General features: G+C 40.8%; 1 protein-coding gene across 1 annotated transcript in view; it reads right to left on the reverse strand.

Annotated features, from left to right (window-relative positions):
- LOC134359358 (copine-8) overlaps positions 1–23,126 on the reverse strand; it is a 338,437-nt gene that overhangs the window by 90,897 nt on the left and 224,414 nt on the right. The window contains exon 11 of the mRNA XM_063072488.1: positions 18,262–18,337. Coding sequence (XP_062928558.1) covers positions 18,262–18,337 — 76 coding nt within the window. The remainder of the gene's footprint in view (positions 1–18,261; positions 18,338–23,126) is intronic.

Raw genomic sequence — 23,126 nt, forward strand, 5'->3', positions numbered from 1 at the left:
AGAAGGGGGCAAGGAAGCAAAAAGGAAATTATAGACCTGTTAGCTTGACATCGGTGGTTGGGAAGTTGTTGGAGTCGATTGTCAAGGATGAGGTTATGGAGTACCTGGAGGCATATGACAAGATAGGCAGAACTCAGCATGGTTTCCTTAAAGAAAAATCCTGCCTGACAAACCTATTGCAATTTTTTGAGGAAATTACAAGTAGGCTAGACAACGGAGATGTAGTGGATGTTGTATATTTGGATTTTCAGAAGGCCTTTGATGGGTGCCACACATGAGGCTGCTTAACAAGATAAGAGCCCATGGAATTACGGGAAAGTTACATACGTGGATAGAGCATTGGCTGATTGGCAGGAAACAGAGTGGGAAAAAAGGGATCCTATTCTGGCTGGCTGCCGGTTACCAGTGGTGTTCCAAAGGGGTCTGCGTTGGGGCCGTTTCTTTTTACATTGTACATCAACGATTTGGATTATGGAATAGATGGCTTTGTGGCTAAGTTTGCTGATGATACAAAGATAGGTGGAGGGGCTGGTAGTGCTGAAGAAAAAGAGTCTGCAGAGAGACTTGGATAGATTGGGAGAATGGGCAAAGAAGTGGCAAATGAATTACAATGCTGGAAAGTGTATGGTTATGCACTTTGGCAGGAGAAATAAACAGGCAGACTATTATTTAAATAGGGAGAGAATTCAAAGTTCTGAGATGCAACGGGACTTGAGAGTCCTCGTACAGGATACCCTTAAGGTTAACCTCCAGGTTGAGTCGGTGGTGAGAAGGCGAATGCAATGTTGGCATTCATTTCTAGGGGAATAGAGTACAGGAGCAGGGATGAGATGTTGAGGCTCTATAAGGCACTGGTAACACCTCACTTGGAGTACTGTGGGCAGTTTTGGGCTCCTTATTTAAGAAAGGATGTGCTGACGTTGGAGAGGGTTCAGAGAAGATTCACTAGAATGATTCTGGGAATAAGAGGGTTAACATATGAGGAACATTTGTCCGCTCTTGGACTGTATTCCTTGGAGTTTAGAAGAATGAGGGGGGACCTCATAGAAATATTTTGTATGTTGAAAGGCATGGACAGAGTGGATGTGGCGAAATTGTTTCCCATGGTGGGGGAGTCTAGTACGAGAGGGCATGACTTAAGGATTGAAGGGCGCCCATTCAGAACAGAGATGCAAAGAAATTTTTTTAGCCAGAGGGTGGTGAAGCTATGGAATTTGTTGCCACGGGCGGCACTGGAGGCCAAGTCATTAGGTGTATTTAAGGCAGAGATTGATAGGCATCTGAGTAGCCAAGGCATCAAAGGTTATGATGAGAAGGCGGGGGAGTGGGACTGAATGGGAGAACAGATCAGCTCATGATAAAATGGCGGAGCAGACTCGATGGGCCAAATAGCCAACTTCTGCTCCTTTGTGTTGTGGTCTTATGATCACTGCAACAAAATCAGTAAAGTCTATGACAGTGACAGCCAAGTCCAACAATCTCTTCTGAAGGTCAGCATCTAACAAACCAACAAGTAAACTGAATTGAATTGACTTTATTTCTTACATGCTTCATGTACATGAGGAGTAAAAATATATATGTTATGTCACCATCTAAATGTGCCACATGCAATCATAGTAATTTATAACAATTTATAATAACTAGAACAGTCAATGTAATATAGAGTACAATCAAATCAGCATGAGTTCATCAGTCTAATGGCCTGGTGGAAAAAGCTGTCCTGGAGCCTGTTGGTCCTGGGTTTTATGCTGCATTACTATTTCCTGGATGGTAGTAGCCGGAATTGATTGTGGTTGGGGTGACTCGGGTCTCCAATGATCCTACAAGTCCTTTTTACACACCTGTCCTTGTAAATGTCCTGAATCATGGGAAGTTCACAACTACAGATGTGCTGGGCTGTCCGCAGCAGTCTCTGCAGAATCCTGCAATTAAGGGAGGTACAAGTTGCGAAGCATCCCACTAATTGTGCTTCTATCACCTTTCAGTCCACTATCCAGACTTGAGTTTTACACGGACATTCAATTTCTTTCAGAATTATGCAAATAATTATTATTATTTTACCTCTGGAGCGAATGTGATGATGACCATTTCCACTTAATTTCCCAGCATTCCTACTGGCCTCCAAATGATGTTCTTCCCCATAAAATGCCTCTTTTGGACACTGCAGGGCAACTTGGAATATGTTGTCCCAGGAGTAACACAATGCTAGACAGATGATAGAGTTTCTTACTGTACATCATTCAGGCTTCTTTGCCATCTCAAGCCACACTACACCACCTTACATAAGAACATAAGAAATAGGAGCAGGAGTAGGCCATCCGGCCCATCGAGCCTGCCCCGCCATTCAACAAGATCATGACTGATCTGTCCGTAAACTCAGCTCCATCTATCTGTCTTTTCCCCATAACCCTTAGTTCCCTTACTCTGTAAAAACCTATTTAACTGTATCTTAAATATATTTAGTGAAGAAGCCTCAACTGCTTCCCTGGGCACAGAATTCCGCAGATTCACCACTCCCTGGGAAAAACAGTTTCTCCTCATCTCCATCCTAAATCTTCTCCCCTGAGTTCATCATGTCAACTAATTTCCAAATTCCCCAATGCCACCTCCTTCCACTCTAATACTAGTCATAAGATCTGACACATCCATTCAGCACAGACAGTCTCACCGTAACATGCTCCCTCCCCAAACCTCTACCCATTGCCCTCAGCTACAATCACAATTTATAGACATTTATGGGGAAATAATTGGAAATGCAATGCATCAAAGTTCTACACCAAGGTCAAGGATTTCAGCAAACAACATAATTTTCATTAAGGGCTGGGGCACAGTAGGAACTCTGTACTTAGCTTCAATCAACGTCAGGGAGTCCGTAACATCCAGCAAAGTATCAGCACAGATGACATTATCAAGCCCTGCACTGGGGGAATGCCATAATTTTCAGAGATAACTAAGCTTTCAAGTAGGGTGCAGTGAGATGACGGCTGTATACAGAATGAAACTCTGCAGGAACTATCAGCGATGGCTGCTCTGAAGTGTTACTGGTGATGCAAAGCTATTCAAATTGCAAATGGTAGCCATTATTTCTGTGATAACTACTAAAGGCAGCCCAATTTTATGCTGAGCATTGAGTATTCTTCATTACTGTGATTAGTGACCATAGGTAATCAAATTCAATGCCGAAAGCTAAAAAAACAAAATAAATTCACAATGCTGAACACTTCTGAACAGGCTAAACTACTGCCAATATTGTTTATAAATATATCAATTTTCAGTAATAGGGAAATCAAGAAGACTGTTTAAATTGTTAGATAGGGAAATACTAGTTTAAAGTAATCTACAATTTGTCCAGCAGTCGACATCAGAACACAAAGCTGCAGATACTGAAAACCTGCAAACAAATACAGAAAATGTTCAAAACGTTCAACAGGTGAAGCTGCATCCAGGTAGGGAGAAGCAGAATGAATGGGTTATCAGAACGGGAAAACTGAGAAAAGCTAGCAATTTTTAAACTTGTAGAGAAGGGTAGGGGAGGAGAGAAGAGGGAATGTCTTTGACAGGACACTGAAAAATGGCGTTACTTCATTTCTCTGCCTTTGTTAATTCTACAATGCTTAAATAAAGTTTACAGAAAAGCAACTTATTTTCTCTCTGGGCAAATTACATCCTAAAGGTCCTAATGCTGATTTTAACAGAGTGAATTTTTATTGCATTCACAGAAATGTGGTTGCATTCTTTATTTTAATTTGTTTATTTCTTTTTCTTTTCAGCCCGTAACTGCTGTTTTACTGTTGACAATTTTGGTCTATGCATTATATAAAGAAACAAAGGAAGAACCAGGGCTGATAGCCACACTGCTGAGTTATTCTAAGGTGTGCCTTGCAAATATATCACCTCTCTAACTTTTGTTTCAATTGTTAACTTTACAAATCTCATTAAAGAAAACTTACAAATATGAAGTTTCCTTCTGGTGATCACTCTGCAATACAGTCTAAACAACAATTTCAATGTCAATTTATAATTAAAGTGTGTCTATGTCACCAGATAATTATCCCCAGCAACAACCTTTATAAAGTTGCAGCAATTGATGCTAAAACAGAAGAAGATAACAAGAACACACAAACAAAAATGACAAGAAAGAACGTGGAGGATAATTTTACAGATCCCTTCCCAATGGACAGCTCTGCACAACGGGAGCAGTTGCTGCAAATTGGATACATTTTGCCCACAATTTTTCACCTGTTCATTCCAAGGCAATTGAAAAGGGGGCTACAGCAACTATCTGCATATAAAGAGGTTTTAATGAAAAAGGAAATCAAGATCGAAAATTTGCAGAAATTAAACTCTGACCTTGCAAGAAATTGAAAACTGAATCCAGTGAATTCCTCACAAAAAAGGAAGGAAGCAAAGGTATCGGAAAACTGTCATGTTCCACAGTTTCAATTTCTGCATTACAGGAAAATGACTGGAAAGCTTTCAGCTCTTCAGAGAGCAAATCAAATATGTTCTTATTAAGAAATGGTATAGAAGACAAAGTCATCTCGAGTGAAATGTACAGCCAGTGTGAAACAACAAAAAAATGCCAAGGGAATAGTGGAGGGATTGGAGAGATGCGGCAAAGGAGGGTCAGTAAAAATGAAATAATGGGGAATAGAGGCCTGGAGGATTCCTTCAGTAATTGGAAAATTAACTATCATGTCCACAAAATTAACAGTGAACCTACTTGCCATGAACAATGTGTTGGCAGGAAACAACTTGTTCTTGAAATGAACAATTCCCAATTCTGTCAGATACGTTACTGGCAATAAAAAAAAGTAGATGCACCACAGCAGATTTCAAGATCTGTTACGATCAGTTCAGATGTTTTACTGTTGACAATTTTGGTCTACGCATTATATAAAGAAACAAAGGAAGAACCAGGGCTGCGAACCACACTGCTGAGTTATTCTAAGGTGTAACTTGCAAATATATCACTATTATTTTGTAGAAGAAAGTTTCACTTGCTGAGTATTCGGGACAGATAATGATAATGTTACAAAAATACATTCAACTGGAATGATACTCTGACATAATCTTTTTTTGGAAACTTGACTTTTTGTTAATAAAAATGATGTTGAATTTAATTTAAACAAATGAGGGTGATAAACTTTGACTTGCAGATAAGAGTTACAACAATAAAAGTATTGACAATTTTCTATCTCTATGTCAAAGGAATCAGTGTTTTTAGTAAATATTATAAACACCTTTTTGCTGTTCCAACATGCCAACTTCATGAATAATTTCACTAAGTTTTACTCGTTGAGTGATATCCTCAAAAGTTTTGAAAAGTTTTCATGAGGGAGGAGCATGCACAGGTTCAGGGGCTAGGATAGCAGACAAGCAGGGAACAAACACCATCTCATAACAGACCCACCAACTCGTAACAAACCCAGCCTGCCAGGGGCTGGGATGAGAGACAAGCTGGGAACAAACACCTTCTCATAACAAACCCAGCACGCGAGGTCATTAATCACGCATCATCCATGTCAGCGCGGGAAGAAGATCAACTCCTCGAGCATGCAAGTGACGGTGGGCTGAAAAGTATGTTTGACATAACATCTCTGCCGGCATTCTGGATCAAAGTCAAGGCTAAACATCCTGTGATAGCTACGAAAGCACTGAAAACATTGCTTCCATTTCCAACATATCTCTGCGAAGCGGGGTTTTCTGCAATTAATGCAACGAAAACTAAATTGCGGAATACACTGGACGTAAGGAACCCCCTTCGAGTATCGCTGTCTCCCAACACCCCTCAATGGCAACATCTTGTTGCAGGGAAACAAGCCCAGGGCTCCCACTGATTCCACGATAGTGGTGTGTTGCAATGATTTTATTTGTTCATACTGGGAAAATATGTGCTGTGTGTTTAATATCCAAATGTTGCTTAAAATGTTATGATGCTGTTGACTTATAAGTGACTTATAATTGACTTATCAACTATATTCATGCGAGGAAAATATGCGCTATGTTTAATATTAAATTCTTAGATAAACCCTTTTAGAAACGAAATTGCAAGTGACTTATAGTTCGCTTATCACCAATATTCTGGTCATGATTAACACCTCCCCCCCCGCCAGGGTTGCCAACTGTCCCTTATTAGCCGGGACATCCTGTATATTGGGCTAAATTGGTTTGTCCCATATGGGACTGCCGTTGTCCCATATCTCCCCCGCTAAGGTACAGCGTTCCTATGAAAACTTTTGTGCCGAAATGGCGTAAAGTGAAGAAGCAAATACCATTAATTTACAGGTATCCCCTGCTTTTCAAACGTTCGCTTTACGCAACCTCACGGTTACGAAAGTACCCTGTTTTCGCTTTCAGAAGGTGTTTTCACTGTTACAAAAAAAAAATCAGGGTGTGATAAAAAATCAGCGCATGATAAAAAGGCGCGTGTGCCCTGAGCAGCCGCTCTCCCCCGGATTCGGAACGGCATTGCTTTAACACGTTGCATTGAGCAGCCGTTTGCAAGATGAGTTCTAAGGTATTGGAAAAGCCTGAAAGAGCTCCTAAGGGTGTTACATTTAGTGTAAAACTAGACATAATTAAGCATTTTGATCATGGTGAACGAAGTAAGGACAAAATGAGTTTGACTTGTGGAAGCTGACGAGGATGATGTTGAAGAGGTTTTGGCATCCCATGACCAAGAACTGATAGATGAAGAGCTGATGCAATTGGAAGAGGAAAGGATAACAATCGAAATCGAATGCAGTAGTGAAATGAACGTGAAGCTACTGCGTGAGATTTTCGCTGCAATGATAAAGTACGACTTTAATTTTGAAAGGGTACGTCGGTTTAGGGGATATTTGCAAGATGGTTTCAGTCCTTACAAAGAACTGTGTGATAGAAAAATGCGCGAGGCTCAGCAGTCAAGCAAGCCTTCCACATCAGCCACAGCAGATGACGAACCTCGACCTTCGACATCGAAGTGGGCAGTCATAGGAGAAGATGAGCTGCCTGTTCTAATGGAAACAGATGGCGAGATGATACCCCAGTGTCCCACCACCCCAACACCCAGGCCGTGGACAGATTCAGTACCGATTCGCGGAGAATGCAGCAGTAGCCGGGAGACACACAGCACATCTTTGAGAAAAAGGCCGAAATAAACATTCTAATTAATTAGGTGCCGCCCCACATGTAAATGTCAGCCCAGATCAGAGGCAATGCAATCGGCAATCGGCACTGATCTGAGCCAACAATTACGTGCCGGGCGGCACCTAATTAATTAGCATGTTTATTTCGGCTTTTTACTTAAATATGTGAAGTGTGCCTCCCGGCTACCACTGCATTCCTGCATGCTTCGCGGCAATGTATCACTCGGCGGCCTGGAGGGTGGGGGCCACTGCACCACCCCAACCTGCAACTCAGTCTAACACACCATCCATCATCAGTGTGCTCGGCGCTGTCCTGATTCCAGTAAGTGATACTACACTGTACATACATTATCTCTACTTTATATCGGCTGTGTAATTTTTACATGTTATTTGGTATGATTTGGCAGCTCCATAGCTTAAAGGTTACTGGAGAGCACTTGCGTGAGATTTTCTGTCGAGAGCAGCTGCGTGAGATTTTCACTTCGGCGAACAGTGCCAGCAATGATTGTGGAAAAGTATTTCTACTTTATATAGGCTGTGTATTAATCATATCATTCCTGCTTTTACTATATGTTACTGTTATTTTAGGTTTTATGTGTTATTTGGCATGATTTGGTAGGTTATTTTTGGGTCTGCGAACGCTCACAAAGTTTTCCCATATAAATAAATGGTAATTGCTTCTTCGCTTTACGACATTTTGGCTTACGAACTGTTTCATAGGAATGCTCTACCTTCGGATGGCGGGGGAAACCTGTATATGAGAAAATTTTTTGAGTGTTCCCAGACCCAAAAAGTAACCTACCAAATCATACCAAGTAACACATAAAACCTAGAATAACACTAACATATAGTAAAAGCAGGAACGATATGATAAGTACACAGCCTATATAAAATAGAAATAATGTATGTATAGTGTAGTTGCACCGAACAGAATCGCCAAAAACGATTTGTAGAAAAAAATCGGCACGTACACACATGTGCACACAGGTGCCGCGCAAGGCTTCATGGTCATGGTAGTCTTTTCGGGGTAAACACAACATATTTGATGGCTACTCTTGTCCGTTGGCAACACTCCACCCCCCGCCCCTTGCAGTCGGCCGGTCCGCAAGAATATTGTCAGTATTAAACCAGTCCGCGGTGCAAGAAAGGTTGGGGACCCCTGCCTTAGAAAACACTGGTTTAAGGTACACTTCAGCCAGTGGGATTTTAAATGAGCCAAAATTTACCATGTTTGGATAATGAGAACGTGATCTGGAGATCATGGAGTGTTTAGGTGACAAACAGTGGAAGAGGATTCATGGGGATTTTAAATTTAAATGACTTCAAATATGAAACTCAAATGACAAACTTGGTTTAGCTGAAGGTATTTGACTAATTGGAAAGCTACTCAATTTACCATAGTAATAGAATATTGCACGCAGATAAGTACAATAACTAATATTAGGTATGGAATATATACAGAAATCAAGTAAGGAAATTGTTCCTGCTGAGGAAATGAATTGATTCTGATCCTAATAAAGATACAGCAGAAATTTCAATTCCCATTTTATCACAGAGACTTGTTCATGCAAGACACACTGCATGGCCCCATATTTCTCCAAATGCATACTTCTTCAACTTCTTGGTAGAGTTTCTCATTATAGTCAAGTTAAAAATTATTTAAAACAATTAAAGTTGATTTTGAATAGTGTAATGAATTTCAAAAACTCTTGAATAAACACTACGGCTTTGACAGGCAGTGCAGTATGAGACCCAGTTTAGCACTTACATATATAGAGCTAACAACTAAAGCTGCAAGAATCTCCCACAATTTCACCAACCAGGTCAGAGCCAGTTTGGTGCACAAGTTGCAGCTTAAAGATATACATGGCATAAATATAGTCTAGTTGGCGGGAATGTATTGTTTCTAGGTAGCTTGCTACACCCAAGAATTTTGAGGTCGTGATCTTTAGGGTATAATGTAAATATTCTTAAAAGTGAGTGGGTATGAAATATCAAGATTATGATTTGATGTCACTACATGATTTACATAGAGATTAGTAAAAAATAAGCAATAATGAGAGGAAAAGAATGAAATATGAAGGGAAACTGGCCAATAATATAAAAGAGGATGCCAAAAGTTTATTTCCAGATATACCTGTATAAAGAATGTAAGAGAAGCAGGAGTAAACATGGGACTGCTAGAAAATGATACTAAAAATGTCATAACAGGGAACAAAAATGGTAGACAAACTAATTAAGTATTTTAGGTCTTCACTGTGGAAGACATCAGCAGTATGCCAGAAATCCAAGATCGTCAGGGGCAGAAGTGAGTGTAATTGCTATTAATAAGGAGAAGGTGCTGACGAAGTTGAAAGGTCTGAATGTAGATAATTCACCTGGACCAGATGGACTTCACGCCCCAGGGTTCTGAAAGAGCTGGCTGAAGAGATTGTGGAGGCAATAGCAGACATCCCACTCTGCAAAAACTCATTTCAGGGAGGTAGCACCATCAATTTGCAGGAGATTCCCGGAACTTCTGGAAGAGGTGGGATGTCTACAATAGAGTAGCTCCTTAGCAGCTGGCCAGCTAGTTTAAATAACGTTAGCTATGCTAATGAACGAATGACATCAGTTAAACTCACCTCAACATGTCTTTTACAGTCTTAACACACCATGGGCAATAGAAAAGTCACTGTTGCAAACAGTGCAGCGAGCAACACTGTCATTATTTTTGACCCCTATTAGCCAGGGGTTCTCTTTAGTGTAGTCTGGGGTGACATACGTTTTATATTTCCTTTTTTTGGAACACTCTGCCACTCTGACATTTTTTGGAACTCTCTCGCTCTTGCTCTCTCTCTCTCGCTCCCTCGCGCTTGCTTTCTCGCTCTTGCTCTCGCTCTCGTGCTCTCTCTCGTGGTCGCTCTCACGCTTGTTCTCTCGCGCTTGCTTTCTTGCTCTCGTGCTCACTTTCTCGCGCTTGCTTTCTCGCTCTCTCGCTCGCTCTCTCTCGTGTGCTCTCTCACGTTTGCTTTCAAAAAAATCAATTTCCGGGACATTGTATATAATTTGCGGGCATCAGGGAGCCACTATTAATATGCGGGAGACTCCCGGAACTTCTGGGAGAGGTGGGATGTCTGCAATTGCACTAGATTCTGGAATGGTTCCAGAGCACTGGGAAATCACAAATGTCATTTCATTCTACAAGGAGAGAGGGAGGCAAAAGAAATTATAAAAGACAAAAAAAAAATAGGCCAGTTAGTCTGACTTCTTTGGTTGGCAAGACGTTAATGTCCATTATTAAGGATGGACATTAACGAGATAAAATAGTACAAGATAAAATAGGCTGAAGTCAGCATGGTTTCCTTAAGGGGAAATTTTGCCTGACAAATCTATGAAATTCGTTGAGGAGCCAAGCAAGATAGACAAAGGGGAGTAATCCTGGGCCTCAAATTCTCTACCTAGATTTTGTTATTTAGCAGTCATTGTTTAACAGTTTTGCAACTTTAAAATACAACAGAATTACATGGAGTAGAATTTTAAGCGAGTCAATTACAGATACTGAGGAGCAACACACAAACCACCCTTCATTCAACTCAGCCTCCATGAAATTGAATACTGGTTAGCGTATAACAAGTAGTGGACACAAGCCATCAAATTTACACTGCTGCTTGAGATCAATTATTCCCTTATCAATCTATTTATGCAAATAAAAGTAACATTGTTTTGATACTGTATCAACACACAAATGCTCTGAGCACTTAAAACCTTTCCAATATAAATTCGTTTTTTTTTTATTTAAGCTACTTTTGTAAGCTTGTCAGATTTTAGTTATACTCCCTTGTTGCTGAAGGTATAGCATGGCAGTACCATTACTGGTGGGAAAATGTGATTAATGTGTGACAAATTTATATGAGCTGTTTCCATTGCAATATTGATGCAGGAATTTATATCTAAAAATAAAATTTCCACATTGTATCATTTATTACAGGGACTGAAGTATATTAAATTAATCCTTGTCCTCTAATCTCACCACACTTAATGATGAGAATTGATCCAAATTTACTACAAGTAATGTATTAGTGTGATTATGTTAATGAAATAAAGCAAAAATCATCCAGATACTCTTTGACGCGTGGAAGCCTCTGTTGAAGAGGTTGAGAACAATGGGGCCAAGGGTTTAATGATATGCCACATAACAAAATCCACATAGTCTGCACAAGTAGATGGGTCTGAATCATGTATTGGTGCACAAAAGCCTTTAGTCCGCAATTGCATTGGAGATTGTGGAAGAACCAGGTTGGCCACAGACCTGGTGTGGAACAGTGGGCACAATGATTGGTGCAGGTTAAGTAGGGTATTTTTGTGGTACTCATAGAGGATGGGGGAGGAAAGAGTTCTGGTAGGGATCAGGGCCATTTAAAACATAAAGAAAATGGTAGGCAGAGGAACCTAGGAGCATTTGTCAATAGAGAGCAGGACCGTTACAGCCTGGCATAGTTTGTTTATGGTTGGAATCTTGAAATAACATTGATATAAATATTGTATGCATCTTGCACATGTGGGAGAATTTCAATAAGTTACGCTAGTTTATCATTGTACTCAGTCTGATAGCAAATTGCATATACAGCTCTCTTCATGTCCATGCACACCAAAGTCACAGTGACCAAGATCTAACATCCAGATGCGCACTGACAAAGCAACTAGCTGCTAATTGCAATCAATTTGAATAAAATTCAATCATTATCAGATAAGAGTTTGTTACATGAGATAACATTTTAGGCCTTAGTTTCTGAAGTGTGACAACTATTAATTTCAAAAAAATGAAATTCTTAATATGTTTTAAAGTTCCCCATGGTAGGCTTATTCAGGAAGTCAGGACGCATAGGATCCAGGGAACCTTGGCTGTACGAATCCAGAATTTGGCTTGCAAATAGAAGGCAGTGGGCAGTAGCGGATGGAACATATTCTGCCTGGAGGTTGGTGGCCAGAGGTGTTCAGCAGGATCTGTTCTGGGGCCACTGCTCTTTGTGATTGTTATAAATAACTTGGATAAGGAAGTGGAAGGGTGGGTTAGTAAGTCTGCAAATGGCACGAAGGTTGATGGTGTTGTGAATATTGTAGAAGGTTCTCAAAGGTTACAATGGGACATAAACGAAGTGCTGAGCTAGGCTGCGAAGTGGCAGATGGAGTTCAACATGATTCCCTTTGGAAAGTTCAATTTGAAAGCAGTATACACGATTAACGGCAGGATTCTTAGCAGTGTGGATTAACAGAGGTATCTTGAGATCCACGTTCGTAGGTCCCTCAAAGTTACCATACAAGTTAATAGGTATAAGTTATGTTGTAAGTATAGGTATAAGTTAAGAAGGTATAAGTTATGTTGACGTTCATTAGTCGAGCTCAAGAGGTACAAGGTAATATTGAGGCTCTATAAAACTCTGGTTCGAGCACACTCGGAATGTTGCATTCAGTTCTGGTCACCTTATTCTAGGAAAGATGTGGAAGCTTTAGAGAGGGTGCAGAGGAAATTTACCAGGATGCTGCCTGGATTGAAGAGCATATCTCATGAGAATAGAATGAGTGAACTAGGGCTTTTTCATTTGGAGTGAAGGAAGATGATAGGTGATTTGAAAGAGGTGTATAGGATACATCGAGAGAATAGCCAGAGACTTTTTACCAGGGTGGAATTGCCTTATATGAATGGACATACTTTTAAGGTAATCGGAGGAAAGTATTCGGGGGATGTCAGAGATAAGTTTTTTTTTTACACAAATAGTGGTGGGTGCGTGGAATGTGGTGCCAGGGGTGATGGTAGAAGAAGATACACGAGAGATTTTTAAGATAGGAACATGGTAAATGGATGTTAGAAAAATGGAAAATGGAAGGGTATGGTGGAGGGACAGATTAGATTGATCCTAAAGGAAGTTAGAAGGTTGACAAAACATCATGGGCCAAAGGGCCTGTACTGTGCTGTAATGTTCTATGTTTCTGTTGCACTATTATTAATGTGTTTATCTATATAAGGCAAGCTTTAATGCATACAAATGTATAAAGCAATCCCACAGCTTTACCACGCATCATTTAGCATGTCACATACAGTGCTGTGCAAAAGTCAGAGGCACAAATATATGGCTAAGACTTTCGCACAGTACTGTAGCTATTTTATGCATTGCACTGTACTGCTGCCACAAAAAACCCACGAATTTCATGATATATGTGAGAGATGATAAACCTGATTCTGATATGGGTCCCTATTGTGGACTAAGAGTGGGAAGGGGGCAGGGAGAGAGGAATCATGGTTGGGAAAAGGGGAAGGGAAATGGAAGGGAGTGGGAAGCATCAGAGACATTCTGTAATGATCAATAAACCAATTGTTTGGAATCAAATGACCTTGCCTTGTATCTCAGGTCTGGATGTTTCTACACCCACATCCTCTGGCACTCTTCTTTGTTACCTGTCCCACACTCTCCCGTGGCGCTCCACCCTCACCATTTCCAACATCCTTTGCTCCCACCAGACTCACAAACTCGCTCTGCGCTCCACATTGACAAATACAGTACTGTGCTACAGACTACTTTTGTATGAAATGATTATTTAATGGGCAGATTTAAGACAAGTTTGGATAATTTTTTGTATAGTAGGGGAATTAAGGGTTATGGGGAAAAAGTAGGTAGGAGGAGATGAGTCTATGGCCAGATCAGCCATGATCTTGAGCAGGCTCTATGGGCCAGATGGCCTACTCCTGCTCCTATTTCTTAAGTCCTTATGTTCTTCCAATATCATACTGCATAAAGAACAGTCACAATAAAGCAATTATTTACAGTTCATTTGCTTTGCTTGTGGTGGCAGATGCAGTATATTGACATCGTATTAGGGAGTTGATTGCTCTACATGATGGAGAAACTCTCACTGAAATATCAAAAAGCTTTTATAGTCCTCAAATTTTTTTTGAAGATATTTTGCAAATGGTTTATTGGTTTTTGGTGTAAATGGGTGATTTTACAATCCAGTGCTCAAACAGGTGAGGTTGGGATGGATAAGATTCATGGTGGTTGGGCCAATTTTTAATATTGCTTCTGCCCACAGCACTGTGACTATCCAGCACAGTGCAGAGCTTTGGTGTGATAGACGGTATATTCAGTTCTTCCACCTAGAAAATTACACTTTTTTTTCATTTCTCCAATGTAATATACATTTGATTGCACTGATATTATTGAAAATGTTTATAACTCTCACCACCAAATGCAAAACTGCATGCAAAATTGTCCAATCTTTACATTCTAATAGCGTTCCAATTATTTGACTGCATAAAGACCGCTTTTCCAAAATTCACTCTAAATATGTGGCAACCTACAACGATAAACTCACCAGCAGACTCGACAAACTGTGCATTATTGAAAAGAAATGCATCAGAGTGATCTCAGAGTACTTCTACTTCAGTAGATACTTAACGACCTTGGTTTTAATGCCAGGGGAATAACAGTACTTTTATCTCATGAAATATGCAAAACCTATCTAACTGGCAATGCCTATAACATAATTCACCCACCCTCCAGGCCTCCTCGTGTGTCAGACTATAGATTACTGCATGTTCTAGCTCTCCCAACTGATTTCTTGACTGCTCTCAACATAAAATTTACAAATCACTAAGCAATCACCTCAAGGTAACTTCAACATCGTGACTCTCAATATTAAAAAGTTTGTAGAGTTCAGTGAATGTGGTGAAGGAAGAGCATAGAACCTGCACTTTAAAACTCTCATTACCTATAAATATAACCGTGCAAACACTGACAGTCTAGCCAGAAGAAACATTACTATCAGGTTAGGGAGGCAAGGAACAAAACCAGGCCCTCGGGGCTGGCAAAGTAATGGCAGTGGAAATCAGATGTACTGAGTTTCATTGCTTATCTCTGCTCAGTAAGGTCTTTAAAAACAAACGTGAAAGATTACCCCTCTTGTGGTTTGGAATTTGCTCAACATAAATGAATGGAATCTGTTAACAGTCATCTCAGGCAAGGCCGTTCCGATTAGTTTAACCACAAGAGATTCTGTAGATGCTGGAAATCCAGCAAAACGCATACAAAATACTGGAGGAACTCAGCAGGCCAGGCAGTGTTTATGGAAAGGGATAAAGAGTCAACGATTCGGGCGTGGAAAGAAAGGGGGAAGAACCCAGCGTAAGAAGGTGAGGGAGGGGAAGGAGTACAAGCTAGGAGATGATAGGTGAAACCAGGTGAGGGGGAAGGTAGGGGGGGACTGTGATTGGTGGAAAAGGTAAAAAGCTGAAGAAGGAATCTGATAGGAGAGAAGAGTGGACCTTGTGAGAAAGGGAAGGAGGAGGGGCACAAAAAGGAGATGATCGGCAGGTAAGGAGAAGAGATGACAATGGAGCCTCAACTGGGAATGAAAGAAAAGAGAAAGGGGAAGGAGAGAAATTACCAGAATTTGGAGAAATCATTGTTCCTGCTGACATGTTACCCTGCTGTCTGGCTACCCAGGCAGAATATGAGGTGTGGCTCCTCCAACCTGAGAGTGGCCTCATCTTGGCAGTAAAGGAGGCCATGGACCAACATGTCATCATGGGAATGGGGAGTAGATTAAAAATGGTTGGCCTCCAGGAGTTCCTGCTTGTTGCAGATGGAGTAAAGTGCTTGACAATGTGGCCCCCCAATCTATGTACAGTCTTATCATTGTAAAGGAGACCGCACCAGATGCACAGAATGCAGTAGGTGACCTCGATAGGCTTGCAGGTGAAGTGTTGCCTCACCAGGAAGGACTGCTTGGGGTCCTGAATGATGGTGAGGGAGGAGGTGAATGGGCAGGTGTAGCACTTCTTCCACTTGCAGGGAAGTGCCAAGAGGGAGATCAATGGAGAGGAACGAATGGATCAGGAAATCATGGAAGGAGTGATCGCAATGGAAAGCAGAGAGTGCAGGTAGGATTGGTAGTAGGACCCCGTTGGAAATAACAGAAGTTGTAGAGAATGGTTTGCTGGATCTGGTGGCTCATGGGTGGTAGGTATCCCTGTTAAGGCCTCAGGAAGATGGAGTGAGTGCCGATGTCCATGAAAAGGAGAAAGATTAGACTGAAGGTGCAACACCTCCTATTCTGCCTGGGCAGTCTCTAACAAATGGCATAAATACTGATTTCTCTAAATTCTGGTAATTTATCCCCATCCCCTTCCTCTCTTCCATCCTCCACTCTTGCACCCCCTTACATCTTCTCTTCTCACCTGCCTATCACCTCGCCTTGGCGCCCTTCCCTTTCGCCCACAGTCCACTCTCCTCTCATACAGATTCCTTCTTCTTCAGCCCTTTACCACCTATCACCTCCCAGCTTCTCACTTAATATCTTCCTGCCAGCCCAACTTCCCTCACCTGGCTTCACCCACCATCTTCTACTTTGTACACCTTCCTCTCCCCCTAACTTCTTATTCTGGCTTCTTCCCCTTTCTTTGAAGTCCTGAAGAAGGGTCTTGGCCCGAAACATCCAGTCATTAGTCCTTTCCTTAGAAGCTGCCTGACCTGCTAAGTTCCTCCAGCATTCTGTGTGTGTGTTGTTTCCCCACTGGAATAGAGAATATGCAAGAAGTTGACACTTAGAGAGGATAATTTGTGAAATATCGTTTCTATTATATGACGAAGGACAAAGGTAAAAATATTTGCAAGAAAAAAAGGTAATAAGGATATAGAGGTGACTAATCAAGAATTCCAGCTTACTTGGAATTTTGAGCATTTTTCCTGAGGAAGGTTTGCTAATTCAGATTTTTGGGGGGGAAGATGAACCCAAGTGGAATGTTCAAGACCATCAGTTGAGCCAAGGCAGTCTGTCTGAGTAAATGCAGAAAGCTATTTATCCCTCTGCACCTGGATTCCTGACTTTCTCATTGGGAAAGCACAGTCAGTACAAATTGGTGATAACATTTCTTCTTCTCTGATAATAAACACAGGCACACCTCAAGTAAGTGGGCTTACTCATTGCTCTAACTGCCTTTACATTCATGGCTGTGTGGCTTGGCACAGCTCAAATGCTATTAATAAATTCACCAATGACACCACTGTTGGCAGAATCGCAGACGATGACAAAGAGGCACACAGAAGTGAAAGAGATCAGCTGGTCAAGTTGTGTCACAACAATGAAGTTGCACTCAACATCAGTAAGACCAAGGAATGAATTGTGAACTTGAGGAAGGGGAAATTGGGAGAATACTCTGAAATTCTCATTGAAGGGTGAGCAGGTTCAAGTTCCTGGGCGACAACATCTCAGAATATCTAACCTGGGCCCAACATATGGATCAACGACCAAAAAGGCACGCCAGCAACTATACATAATTAGGAGTTTGAAGAGATGTTGGTATGTAACTGAAGACATAGCAAGTTTCTATATAATACTGTGGAGAGTATTCTGATTGGTTGCATCGTGGCATGGAGATGGCAATGCATAGGATCATAAGAGGCTTTACAGGGTCGTGGACATAGCCAGCTCCAAAATGGCCACAACCCTCTCCAACAACGAGGACATCTTTCAAAGGTGGTGCCTCAAGAAACGGCAATTCATTGTTAAGGACTCTCACCACTCCAGACACACCTTCTTCTCGTTACTACCATCAGGGAGGACCCTCACTCAATGTTCTAGAAGCGGCTTCTTCACCTCCACCATCATGTTTCCGAATGGTCCACAAACCCATGAACACTACCTCACTATTCCTCTATTGCACTATTTTTTATTGTAACTTATAGTAATTTGTTATTCCTGCACTGTACTGCCACCATAAGTTTCACGAGTCGTGTCTGTGATAATATACCTGACACTCATCCAACAAAAACTTTCAGTAAACCGATAAAGCAAGTTGCAAATTTTTGACCGTCAAGATAATGAAGGATCTGTGAAATATAAGAAAACAGAAGACAATGAAGTATGCAGCATAGCTGATTGAATATGAAGTTTCAAGCACTCCTTTCTGGAGAAATAAGGAAATCAAGACAACATAAAGCAAAGAGTTAAATAGATTTGGGTTTTACCTGCATCAATAAAAAGCTTATTTGCAATATTACTTGGCAACATTATTATCAATCAAAATCACAACTGGCTGGAACCAGTCATTTTTAACCCAAATATTTTAGTCAGTAAATAAAACGCAAGGACTTACCTCATATACATTGAACTGTGACTGTCCCCTGGAAAGCTCTCTGTAATTTGTGGTGAATTCTCCGATAAAGTCATGGCTGGATATCAAAGAGACAACGTGCTGTTAAATTTTTATCCTGAACCATTAACTGCCTCACGACCAACAATGGCAAGTGCAATTTACAGTCACGAATTAAAGAATAGAAATAGTTCAGTCTAGCAAAAGAGAAGATTCAACCCACATTTCTTTCTCTGGATAATCACACGTTTGCTTGATTAACTTCTCAACACCAGGACTGAGTATGCATTTTTTTTCAAATACTGCAGTAAACCCCAGTGAAAGCCATTACTATAGTTCTAATTTTTTTTTCTTGATTTGACAAAGCAAGATTTTAGCTTAAAGAGCAGTTTTTAAACTTGTGTATTGAAATTCTAAGTGATAGCATATTTTAAATGTTGCATAGATGCATTCTAACAGTTTGTGCATTGAAAAATCAATTGATTGTGCTTCCAAGAAAATACTATATGCAATGGCAAAGTATTCCCAAAATAATTGCCAAATTAATAATAAAGCACAAAATATCAGATTAAAATTCACGCTTTACAATGAAAGAGACAAGGGAAATGGAAGTAGCTGGAATATTGAAAGCTAAAAACACATGTGATTTCAAACGACAATTAGCAAAGATTTCAAGCTGTGAGTTAACAGAAGGGGATCATTGCAGGGATCCACTTCAGAGAATTGTGCAGATTGATTTGTGGTCCACTAGTTGCAAATCCTTTGATTTCAATATGATTAGCTTGATTGTTTGATTGTGGACATGTGTAATTACTGCTATGAAGAACCAACAAATACTAAATTAACAGAAATTTCACTAACAAGACATTGTGAATGTGAACGTAAATGGGCTGGAACTTTCTGGGAGGTTGCCTGCAGCTCAGCGACTTTGTGAAGGATTTTCTCCCTGCATTCCAGCAATGAACTCCTCATTGGGAGCAGTAGGTGAAGCATGAACATGTGGTACTTCCACAGCACTTAAAATGGGAACCAATGTGAATCAGAGGCAGTGGTTGCAGGAATAACAAATCTACTCATTTCCAATAGATGGAAGCAGGTGTTTACCTTGGACCCTCACATTAGGTGATTAAAAATAATTAATCTGACGTAAATGCTTTCAGTATTTTTTTATTTTTTTTAATTAATTTACTGATTTGATTTTAAAACTTTTGTATGCTTTTTAAAGTTTTAAGGAATATGACAGCCTTGGTTGCTTTTCTTTTGCCTATCAATTGTGCACGTAACTGTCTTTGGCAGTGCAGAAGGTACAGTTCTTTCAATTTTCCAAGAAAATTCAGCTATTACACTACACCCATCAAAAATTCATTTCCAGGACTAGTCGTCCAAACCCAATCAACATTCTTGCTGGAAATTTCATCAACTGAGCCTGTCCACCTTCTCGGACAATCTGAGCTTTCAGGCAATAATAAGAAAAGCAATTAAACTACAGGGTTTGAGAAATCTCGTGCATTCAACCCATCATGATTAATCCTATTATACGTACAGCCGATTATAAAATGTCTTGCACACTTGATGTCATCCAGGTTCTGAATGTTTCCATATATTGTCAAGGTGATTGGGAACAGGACTCCCCCATGTGGAAGAGCTGGGCAAAAAAGGTTGCCTAGAAATTAATCCTCAAATAGCAACAACAGACAGAATTGACTGTAGAGAATGCATGTTCTGCTCTGCTTCTGAAATTCACCACCAGCATTTAGGACTAACAACTGAATTTCTCAGCAGGTGATCATAATTCATATACATCTGCTTAGACCTTTCGGAACAATGCCATGATGACTCTCATGAGAAGTACTTTATGTGATCTATGCTCAGTCCAGGATAAATCCCCAACCAGGGTCAGGAATCGCTGCACACAATACATGAGCTCTGGCATCAGTCAGATTGAGAGCTCCCTTAAAATACAGAACTATTATCTAATGTGACCTTAGGCAATTCAAAGCTATTTTCTTCTTCCACCTCCTCTTTTGCAAATATTAAGAAGATGGATAACGTTAGCCATCCAAAGCTCATTTACAATGGACCAAGCTGCATGATAGATTAAATTACTGACACAAATAATTATGTGAGGCACCAACAGACAAGGCACGTTACTAAAGCTTTGAAATTCTCACATGACTATATGTGCACCTCAGCATTAAATTTTAACATAATCCAATTAATGCTTGTGCATCGCTAAAGAGTTAGTCTGGTTCTTCCATACGAATGGAACAACTGTCCATTCACAGTGACATGCACAAGAGGTTTGCTGATGCTATGGGTCCAGAGTGTGGGGTTGAAGACTCCTTCAGCCTTAAGTAAAGACCAGACTAGGAGTCTGAGGTTTCCATCACTCTCAAGGTAGGATGACTTTTCTCCTCATGTTCTGAAGCCTCATGACCTGCCTCCCCAATCTCTCCCATTTTCAGTAATCCTCTTTCTACTTTCCCAAATATTACCTTCCAATAATCTGTGCCACTCCAAATCTGCTGTCCAACATACACTCAGTGGCCACTTTATTAGGTACCTCTTGTGCCTAATAAAGTAGTCACTGAGCGTAAGTTTATGGTCTTCTGCTGCTGTAGCCCATCTACTTCATGATTCAACGTGCTGTGCATTCAGAGATGCTCTTCTGCATACTACTGTTGTAATGCATGGTGGCTTGGTGTGGCCTCCTGTATATTGGTGAGACCCACCGTAGATTGGGAGACTGCTTCATCAAGCACCTACACTCTGTCCACCAGAAAGCACAGGATCTCCCAGTGGCCACCCATTTTAATTCTATTTCCCACTCTGACATGTCAGTCCATGGTCTCCTCTACTGCTGCAATGAGGCCACACTCAAATTGAAGGAGCAACACCTTTTATTGCATCTGGGTAGCCTCCAACTTGATGCATGAACATGAATTTCTTGAACTTCCAGTAATGCTCCCACACTTTGCCATTCTCCATTGCCATTTCCCTCTCTCACTTTATCTCCTTACCTACCCATCACCTTCCTCTGGTGCTCCTCCCCCTTTTCTTTCTTCTACGGCCTTCTGTAATTCTCCTATCAGATTCCCCCTTCTCCAGCCCTGTATCTCTTGCACCAATCAACTTCCCAACTATTTACTTCACCTCTTTACCCGCTCCCGGTTTCACCTATCACCTTGTATTTCTTCCTTCCCTCCCCCAACTTCTTCCTCTGACTCATCTTTTTTCCTGCAGTCCTGGTGAAGGGTCTTGGCCTGAAATGTTGACAGTTTACCCTCTTTTCCACTGATGTTGCCTGGCCTGCTGAGCTCTTCCAGCATTTTGTGGGTGTTGATTGAATACTTGCCTTTTGCTCTCCTGCCTCATGATCTTCTCCCTGCAGGGTTAGCCTAAATTTTCTGTTTAATTTAACTTGCCTACTTGTAATATTATGATCATATCTTACTAGTTTGACTGCATTATGAACCTGTCACTGGCCCAGGTCTGTGTACTCTAAATTTTGCTTTTACCACTCTCCTGTTAAGATTTGCAGAATTTCTTGGCACTGTAGCTATAGACCTGATTTATCCCAGCTCCAGTACTGTCTTCTGTTCTGGCATGCACATGTATATTTGTAACACTTAAATTCATCAATTAGAGCTGACATGGAAATTGTGCCTCTGCCAGATCTTAAGTGCAGAGGGCAGAGTAGCTGAATTTAGCTTGTTGTCAGGTTCACAGCTGAAAATTGGGTATTACCTAGCACTGTAAAAATCAGAAACACACAACCATCTGTCCCATCTCCTTGAATGAACTACTCATGAAGTCCCATCACCTGCACTTTGCCCGTAGCACAAGACACAATGTAAATGGACAGAGCTGGAAGCCACCTTGTGAGAAAAGGTTACTCAAGATGTGTCTGGTATGGCTATAAACACTGATTTGTTATCATTAATATGTGACCTTTGTGCTTATGTTTCTTTATGACAATATGCACTCTGACATATCAGTGTAATGCATCTACAGTCCATGACTCCATTCTACAAGAGGCCTTGTTTCTTTCCCAGCAGCAGAGGAAGCATGGAGTGTTTTAGTTACAAGGAGAAATGGAAGAAGCTGGATCCATCTTCCCTGGAGCCCAGCAGGCTAAGTGGGGACAACCTTCAGGCTCTTAATCAAAAGAGAATCATTATATTCATTCTATTCCTGCTGTTCCCTCAACCAATGGTCTCACTTTACGGATTCTTTATCTTATTATTTCATGCTCTTGTTATCTATTGCTATTTATTTATATTTGCATTTGCACAGTTAGCTGTTCATTGATCCTGTTTACAGGAACTGTTCTATGGATTTGCTAAGTATGTCCAGAGGGAAAAATAATTTCAGAGTTGTATGTCATGACTTGCATGCACTCTGATAATTAACTTTACTTTGAACTTTGACATTATTGAGGTATATAAAATTGAAGGGTACGAACAGGGTAGACTGTGGGATATTTCCTCTCTCATCATAGGGGAATAAAACTAGAAAACACTGAATTATAACAGAGGACAAGTGATTTAGAGGGGATTTGAAGAGGAATTTTTTTTCACTCAGTGAGTAATGAGTACCTGGATTACACTACTGGAAGGGAGTGGTGTAAAAAGAATTGCTGACAGTACTGAGCAGTTTAAAACAAGCCCTTTAGTCGCCCAGGCACATAAAGCTGAAGGCCAAGTATATGGGATTAATGCAGGGTGGGGGTGAGGTTTGGCACTGTTCAGCATGGTTGTGGTGGGTTGATACGGATGTACTGCATGACTCAATGAACAGCAGATTACCCAACAGAAGGAGCAATGAGAAGAAGGGGAAAATGGAGGGAGAAGAAATGGTGATGAACT

The sequence above is a fragment of the Mobula hypostoma genome, chromosome 20 (genome assembly GCF_963921235.1).
Source record: "Mobula hypostoma chromosome 20, sMobHyp1.1, whole genome shotgun sequence".
NCBI classification, from domain to species: domain Eukaryota; kingdom Metazoa; phylum Chordata; class Chondrichthyes; order Myliobatiformes; family Myliobatidae; genus Mobula; species Mobula hypostoma.